At 34.5% G+C, this 9,032-nt stretch overlaps 3 protein-coding genes across 3 annotated transcripts; all 3 read left to right on the plus strand.

Moving 5' to 3' along the window:
• Positions 1-4,407: 4,407 nt before the first annotated feature.
• On the plus strand, positions 4,408-5,088 carry LOC114740037 (uncharacterized). The gene has a single exon (XM_028928153.1). It carries the CDS (start codon positions 4,408-4,410, stop codon positions 5,086-5,088), a length of 681 nt encoding a protein of 226 aa, XP_028783986.1.
• Positions 5,089-5,251: 163 nt separating this feature from the next.
• On the plus strand, positions 5,252-6,516 carry LOC114740034 (double-stranded RNA-binding protein 4-like). Its single transcript, XM_028928150.1, has 3 exons — positions 5,252-5,546; positions 5,802-6,026; positions 6,114-6,516. Exons 1-2 carry the CDS (start codon positions 5,301-5,303, stop codon positions 6,024-6,026), a joined length of 471 nt encoding a protein of 156 aa, XP_028783983.1. The 5' UTR covers positions 5,252-5,300; the 3' UTR covers positions 6,114-6,516.
• A 1,440-nt stretch (positions 6,517-7,956) lies between these two features.
• On the plus strand, positions 7,957-8,708 carry LOC114740038 (uncharacterized). The gene has a single exon (XM_028928154.1). The coding sequence runs from the start codon at positions 8,025-8,027 to the stop codon at positions 8,706-8,708; it is 684 nt and encodes a 227-aa protein (XP_028783987.1). The 5' UTR covers positions 7,957-8,024.
• Positions 8,709-9,032: the final 324 nt, after the last annotated feature.

Below are 9,032 nucleotides of genomic sequence, written 5' to 3' on the forward strand. Positions count from 1 at the left end.
GCAAGGTCCGATGTGGAACGAGCGAGAGCCGATTCTTTCTTCCTATTACCATGTTTCGATTCAAGTATTTTGCTCACATGGCTTCTTCGTCGGTCTCTTCCTCTCTAGACTGCATGTTTTCAGACTGAAAGCCATCATCCTCTTATTACCCAAAAAAAGGGGGGCTTGTTTCTTACATAATGCCAACTATAAAGTCATCATCAGCTTGGAGCATCTAGAAGAGGAAATGCCAGAGCAAAAAGAAGAAGATAATGGCGTCTATCGCTTTTACCACAGAACCCATTTCCCGGAGAAACAAGCCAACTCTGTCCTCCGGTCTCTGACCGTGTGTAGGATGCAGATCGCGGGCGTTGGGTTCTTATGAAGTGAAGTGTGAAGGGACACGTGGCTTTTCATGATAGCTCTCATGACTTGTTTGCTTCGGTGGCATTACAGCGCTGGAAGACGATGGGAGAGAGAGAAAGAGAGCCCCTCTCTCCCCTATGATGTTTCAGATGAAGCCAGTGATTTTGTCAATGTTTTAGATATTCTGTAGAGGATTGACGCATCGATAACTTTGCTGACGAATTAAATATCTTTTGCAAGTCCCATTTCATAAGGTTTGAGCATTAAAAATTTTGTTGGCAAAACCAAAAGATAGTGATGTTACCAACACGTTATTACATATTACTGCCATTAGGGCTCCAAACAATAATCATACACACACACACATATTATATCACTTCTCTACATGTGAATCGAAAGTAAACTCCTCGAGTCAGACACACACATCTAGTTTGATTTTGAACTTTGAAGGTCCAATTTGCAAAAATATTAAGCAGATCTCTTGCTTCTCTCCATATTTCCCTACATGCATTAATTTGTCGAAAACTGGTAAGAAAAGTGCGTTATTTGGCTGAGGATGTAAGGATTAAAGAACACGGCTCTAACAAAGTACTATCTCCGATCCTTAATATAAGATCTTGTTTGACTTTTATTTTGATCCTAAATATAAGACCCAAATCTACTTTGTCTCTCATATTTACTCAATTTTTTCTAAGATAGTCCTTCTAATAATTATAGTCCTAGTTAATACACTTGATTGGCAAAGATATTTTAGAAAAGACAACATCTATTTAAGACAAATAACTAACTCAAATTACTTTCTTAATCTCCTCAAATTAGTCAACTGGCTCTTATAATTAGGACCGGAGGTAGTAACATATAGTTATTAATTAGTTAAGAACCATATTTCAACGTAGTAAAAAGGCAGATAAAGAAGAAAGATGCTAAAAGAATAATAAAGAGAGAATTAGTACCCCACATGGAGAAAACCTTTAATTTTTTCCCACGAAATTGTCAACTTTATCATCCTCGCGCTTGCCCTTTTTCTTTTGTTAACAGTCTCCTTCTCCTAATTTGCCTTCCGATATTTTTCATAAGATTTGAGCATTAAAAATTTTATTGTCAAAACCAAAAGGTAGTGGTGTTACCAACCCATTTCATTACATATTACTGTCATTAGAGTTCCAAAGAATAATCATATACTCCTCTGATCTTAAATATAAAACCTATTATGTAGTGTAATATTTAAGACCTATTCTGAAGTGTAAATTACACTACAGAATAGGTCTTATATTTAAGACCGGAGGGAGTATATATGTATATTATATTATCTCTGTACATGTTAATTGAAAGTAAACTCCTCGAGTCAGACACACACATATAGTTTGAACTTTGAATGTCCAATTAGCAGAAATATTAAATAGTCTCTGGCTTCTCTCCGTATTTCCCCGCATGCATTAATTTGTCGAAAACTGGTAAGAAAAGTTCTTTTCAACGCTGAGGATGTTAGGATCAAAGAACGCGGCTCCAACAAAGTGACATATAGCTAATGAGTTAAGAAAGAACCATATTTCAACGTGGTAAAGAGGCGGATAAAGGAGAAAGATGCTAGAAGAATAATAAAGAAAGAATTAGGACCCCACGCGGAGAAACCTTTAATTTTTGGGAAATTTCACTTAAGTCCCATGGAAGGGACTTTATTGAAAGTAAGGCCCAAAACATTCTAAAATATCAATGGAGTCTTTAAAGTTTAAATGAAATTAAATTAAAGTTGCCCTTAATATTTGCAAAGAAGAAAGGGGATCCTATAGGGCATAATCATCGTGTTTCTTCATGTCTGCATATTCTTAGTTCAAATAATAACAAAATAACAACTCAAAATATAAAAATTTATAAATCAATTTACAAGTGCTTAGATAAGTTACAACTGGGGATACAAATTTTAGAATTAAGGAAGAGAAAAATAATAATTCTACGTATAAAAATTTATAACTCAATTTATAAGTACTTAAATAAGTTGAGGATACAAATTTTAACAATAAAGAATAGAAAAATAACAACTTTACATATAAAAATTTACAATAAATAATTAAAAATAATAATTCAACATATACAAATTTACAATAAAAAAAAATAACAACTCTAGATATAAAATTTACAACTCAATTTACAAGTGTTTAGGAAAATTACAAGTAGGGATACAAATTTTAACAATAAAGAACTAAAAACATAACAACTTTACATATAACAATTTGTAATTCAATTTACAAATATTCAAGTCAGGTACAAATGAGAATAGAAATTTTAACAACAAAGAATTAGAAAAATAACAATTTTGCGCATAAAAATTTACAACAAAAATAGCAGCATAATGTACAATTTTACATAGGAAAATTTACAACTTAATTTACAAGTAGGAATGGATTTTTCTTATCCACTATAGATGCTGAAATTGTCCATGGACATCCATGTACCATGCACAATCCAATCATGATGCTTGTTTGAAGTTTTTTCCTTGTCTCACCAACATATACATAATGATTGCTATTGTTGTACTCAATTATTTTTTTGGATTTCTCCATCCGGTATCCCAGGGCAATAGGCGTCTTTCAGCCGTGACAGCTGTCCCAGACTAATCTGGATCGAAGACTTGCAAGGAACCTTTCGGTCGGCGCCCTCTGACCCCTCAGGGTGTTACGTTCCCACGGCTCGAACTCGAGACCCGTGGTTAAGCTAGGACAGCCCTAGCCAGCTGACCTAAGCCCTCAGGGTTGTTGTACTCAATTATTAGTTGTGCTACTCCAGTATCATCTTCAATATATAATAGTGCCTCTCTAACATAACTGAGTGTGTGCTTCATATCAAATCCGCCACTTTCATATCACATATTTGTTGCCACAAGACTTCTTAATTCTTTATATGTCATTTCTTTTATTATCAATCTTTCAATTATAATCTTGTCTTCGTATATCATTTTCCTATATAAAGTATTTGCATATTTTTCCTACACGAAAAATGCAAAGTTGTTGCTTTTCATAACTGTTAGTCAGATACCATGCGTATTTGCGATTCATAATTATATAAATGTCAATTGCTTAGCAAAATTGAAACAATTTGTAAATTTACAACACCAGATTAGCATTTCCACAACACATTATGGATAAATCGTTTTAATATCATCAAACTGCAAACCAGATAACTTTTTCAACAGCTAGTGCTACCCATATGCCATGTGTCTCAGCACTTCATTATTATGTGAATTTCAATTACTTAGCAAAGCTTAAATAAACTATCAATTTACAACTACAATTAGCATATTCACAACATAAAATTAGTATTTTCACAACTTGAATTCTGAGCAAGTAAGTTTAATGCCATCAATATCCGCCATCTTTACCGATTTGTTCAGACTATAGAAACTGGCTAATATACCCATTGTAATGTAACTCATGCCTTCCAGGCTTCCACACCCATATCCCCACACTGTCTACCCATCACAAGCTACAACTCTTCAGCAGTTTAGATGGAGAAGAAAGAGCTTTTAAAACCCAAGTTCAGAATTTTCCTCAAGCACAGCACAATTTCCTATTGGTGGCAAGGCTCAACCAAGTCGCCACTGGAGTTCCCACATTGGTGCTATTTCAGACTTCATACAACACTCTAATTCATACTACCTTAAATGATTGCAGAATGAGAATCATAAGCCACCACATTATTCACCATCGCATCAAGTTGGAGAAATGGCAGAGAGTATGTTGAGTTGCATTTCAAGCACTCATGCTTCTTCTTTTGTCTCCTTTATTCTTTCTTTCAACCAAAGGCATTTCTGTAAAAAGGCATATCATATTAATTTCATTATGGGATAAAAAGACTGATTTGAAATTTCAGGATCTTTTGAGACTTTTTGTTTATTAAGTTCAGATTGTGGACCTTACGTGAAATTTTCCCTTAATTTTTTTCCACGAAACTGTTAACTCTCCATCCTCGCGCTTTCCCTTTTTCTTGTGTTAACAGTCTTCTCCTAATTTGCCTTCCAATATTCTTCACGAACTTGTACCTAATGCTCTCGATTTCAAAACTGCAATGCTTATTAAAATCTCAAAACGCATCCTCATTCATCCGATGTTCTGGAGAATTCTGGGCTTTGTGTCAAGCATAGTTGCATTTACATGCTTTGCCCAGAGCCCCTCTTTCTATGACTCGTTTGGCAGGTGGAATCTGTTCAAAAGCGCCATCTATAGCGTCATTAGTTTGGGCCTAACCACCATGATGCTATTTATCAAGAAATGCGAGAGATTTACAAGATCAGTTCTGGTCAAAGCACAGGTGGGTTTTCTGGTTTTGATGCTCACGTCTCTCTGTTCCATCTGGCAAGACCAAGTTAGCCAAAAGGAGAACGAGGAAACGGGATCCCGTGGGAAAATCCTGAACATGTGTTCCTTTGGGGCATTTGCGTTCATGACACTGAGCTTCTCAAGACAGCTTCAGCTTGGTTTCGAAGTGGGTATCTCCAACTTCTTATTTGGGAGTTTCTTGGTGCTGCTAATGAAGATGAACTTCAAATTTATCCCACTTGCAGCATTTTGTTGTTACGTGTTTATACATATCCAGTCCTTCTCAGATCTTTTCAAGAAAATGCGTGGGCGAGTCCACACTAGTGACCCAGTACCTGAAGATATAGAGAGTGGTAACCATGGCATTGATTTGCAAAGAATGAATAAAATTGAATTCAATCCTCACAGCTTTTCTTTTTCCTTCCTATAGTTCCTTGACAAGTGACTCTGTTATTTTTTTTTTTTTGCCCCTCTTATCTATTTGATAGTAATAGGTAAATAGTACGTACTATGATTGAATTGCCCAGAGAACAGGAGTGGTCTGAACCTAGTTAGATAAGATCTTTTTGACTTTTTGTGCCTTCAAATATTCTATAACTACTGAATTGTTTATTATTTTAAACAGGTGTTTCAGAACATTGTATGCACAAAAATCGGTTAAAAGAGCATGCTGAAAGACGCCACATTCCACTTCCCACTTATCAAGCTGTGAATGTTGGACTGGCCCATCGCCCACAATTTAGGTCAGCAGTGTCGATTGATGGAAAGAGCTATATTTCGGAAAATCTTTTTCCCAAACTAAAGGCTGCTGAGCAAGATGTAGCAAGACTTGCTTTAAAGCACATAACAGAAGGGGTCAAAGATGAAGGCCTTTCTCTGATTCTCGAGGTTTGTTAGCATGGGATTGTCGTTTCATGATTTTATCATTTATATATTGCCATGACATCGTAGTCCACACCACATTGCGTAGAAACTAAGCTGTGCTATGCATTCTTAAGGTTGTTTCTGCTAATTTAGTTTGGCAGCATTATTGAATTCAGTCCTTTGCATTAATTTCAGATTATTGGTTAGTAATAGTCTCTGGTTTTGCATTTAATATCATGAAGCCTAAGGTTACTACTTCTCCTTGTGATCATATTCCAGAGACCAACTTCTTTCAAGTCTATCTTAAATCACTATGCAAAGAAGATGAACCTTGTAATTCCTCCATACGACACGGTTCAACAGGAAGGGGATGCCGGGTATTTATCGTCTTTCATTTTCAATGGTAAGCGCCATGCAGGTGATCCAGCCAAAAACAAAAAGGACGCCGAGCAATCCGCAGCTTGTGCTGCTGTTCTTTCAAATCTGGAAAGCTTCCTTCTTTAAGTAAATACTTATTTCCAAATCTTGTATTTGTCTATAACTATAGGTGACCGATTCATTAGTTTTTTTTTCCCTCTCTTTTAAATGCAGGCAATTCCAGGTTTGATGCTTCTTTCTGAGATAATGAAGTCATAATTCGAATTCTGTATCACCCATAGCAAGACTCTAAACTTCAAATGTGTCTGTGGAAGCAGTTCAACAACAGCATAATAGTTCAGATTTGGAAAAGAAAAAACAGAGAAGAAGAAGGAGAAAGACTCTAAGGAGAAGTATCGGAGAAAAGCTCGGTACTTTTAGGCTTCTTGATACATGAACTCTGTATGTTACCAACTTTTTTCTTACATGGACCCTATGCTCTCAACTGGGTCTTCTGTAAAGAAAAGTATTAATAAAAATAACAAGGATTGCAAGATGAGAGCAACTCAAGGAGGGCATCGCATATTCCATATCAAAGGATAAGACTAGTGTTTCAGAAGTTTGGATTCAAACAGATTGCTTGAGACTTACACTGGAAACTATATGCCTATTTGAGATAGCGGTAGAATTTCTTTATAAACACGTTTCACGTAAGTCGAGACAAAATTTCTCTTATATATTTGTCTCGTATTCTATAAATCACTATTGAAAAGCTACTTATAAAGTGTTTCAAACAGGCCTTATGTCTTTAAAGGATTGATGCCCAACATGGACATTGCAATTTGTTTATTTGTATTTATTTCATCCTGCACCAACGTCCAGGATAAGGCTGTATCAGGAAAAATATAGAAAAGAAAAATTAGTTACAGTTTTTTTTTTCCCATCATTGTTCTGTAACTTTAGCTATATTATTATTTGTCATTGAAAATTTGACAAATAATAATCTTTTCTTTTGTTTTTCAGGTCAAATCACCCTCAAGTTTGGTGATTTTTAAATATAAATATCACGTGAGTTTTTTTTTCATTTGATAATGAACTTCTTAATACTTTCAAATTTATACATGCAACTTCTATTATTAACATATTATCTTTCTAATTATTTGCTGCTCCCTAGTCCTATTTATAAACTTCAGTAGTGTCCTATTTATAAACTTTAAGAGTATGTTCTATTTTATAAGTTTTAATTTAAGTTTATTTTGAAATTTAATGCATTTTTTAATTTTACTTTTCATTATTTATTCTTTCTTATTTTTCACACTCTCTCACATTACATTTTTCTATACATTTTTATTTATCTTTTTTTATTTATATTTAGAAAAAATATATATTTGGTTATTGAAGATTTGTCCTTAAGATGCAACTGACTTCTTGTTTTGACGTAGATGTATTGGGTTGGGTGTTCATATTGATGATGCAATTATGTATAGAACGACTTCAAAATATTACTTCCGTTACTTTATTTTCAATTTAGTTTTAAATATAAGATTTTAATTTATTTTATTTTTAATATTTATTTATTTTGTCTTTAAGTAATTCTTACAATAGTTACATATATGTTAAGGAGTTATTATTAACAAATAATTCAAACATATATGATTAATAAGAGTTTTTTTAAAAAAAATCTATTACTATAAATAACTAATTTAATTAATTTTTTAATATTTTTAAATTAATCAATTAAGTTTTATTTTACTAGCAATACAGAATTCAATTTATCGATTAACTTTCAAAAGTAAATTTGAATATTTTAAACTAAAATTTAAATAATTAAAGCGTGTGTGGGCCCGTGAACTGCGCGTGAAGTAAGACCCTTTTGCTTTAACTTGGGGTAGGTATGGTAAACAAAAATGAATCAAATTGTTTTTTTTTTTTTTGGGCGGGGGGGGGATGTAAATTAAGGGATTTTCAAACTCATGAACGTAGCTACCTAGTACCCCACACGGAAAGCCTCTTTCCAAGAAACTGTGATGAACTCCTCATCCTGGCTCTTTCCTTTTGGCTTTTTCTCGTGTAAACATTCTTCTCCTCCTTAAATTGCCTTCCAATATCCTTCGTCAACTTGCGCCTAATCCTCTGGATCTCAAAATGCAAATAATAATTAAAATCTCAAAACTCATCCTCATTCATCCAATGTTCTGGAGAATTCTGGGCTTTGTGTCGAGCATAGCTGCATTCACCTGTTTTGCCTTGAGTCCCTCTTTCTATGACTTGTCTGGGAGGTGGAACCTGCTCAAAGGCGTCGTCTACGGTGTCGCTAGTTTGATCCTAACCATCTTGATGCTACTTATCGAGAAATGCAGGAGATTTTCAAGGCCAGTTCTGGTGAAAGCACATGTGGCTTTCCTGGTTTTGATGCTCACCTCCCTCTGTTCCATCTGGCAAGACCGAGTTAGCCAAAAGGAGAACAACGCGCGTGGCAGAATCCTAAACCTCTGTTCGTTTGGGGCATTTGGGTTGATGTCGCTCAGCTTGTCAAGACAGCTTCAGCTTGGATTCGAAGTGGGTATCTTCAATTTCTTGTTTGGGAGTTTCTTGGTGCTGCTGATGAAGATCAACTTCAAACTGGCCCCACTTGCAGCAATCTTGTGCTACGTCTTTACAAATATCCGATCCTTCTCAGATTTTTTCATGGAAACCCGTGGCCGTGCTGACTTTAATGACACGCTACTTGAAGATATGGAGATCGGTTCCGCATCTTACATTCCTTCTCACAAAACCTCCAACAAGAGCCAGATATCCTATGGCGACTTGATAACGCTCCATTTTTAGCTCATTTTGAGTGATAGTTGGAGAGTTGAGATCTTGTGTTATGGGTACATGAGAAATAAAATCATAATTTTACCTTTTTCTTATTTTATTTTACTGTTATTATTTTTGGGAAAAAAGACACTAAAATACTCTAAAAAATGTTAAAAGATAAATTAGGGTTAATGAATTTTAAAATCTTAAATCAGACTCCTTGTACCATTTTGAAATTTTGAAATATTATAAAATGACAACATTATCTTTATTCGTAGTGATTACTTTCATGTAGTTATTGACTACTTTTAATTTAATTATTGACTACTTTAGTTTTTAAAGTTATAATGATTA

Source organism: Neltuma alba, unplaced genomic scaffold, assembly GCF_004799145.2.
Source record: "Neltuma alba isolate B1F8T4 unplaced genomic scaffold, ASM479914v2 tig00003029_pilon, whole genome shotgun sequence".
Lineage (NCBI taxonomy): Eukaryota > Viridiplantae > Streptophyta > Magnoliopsida > Fabales > Fabaceae > Neltuma > Neltuma alba.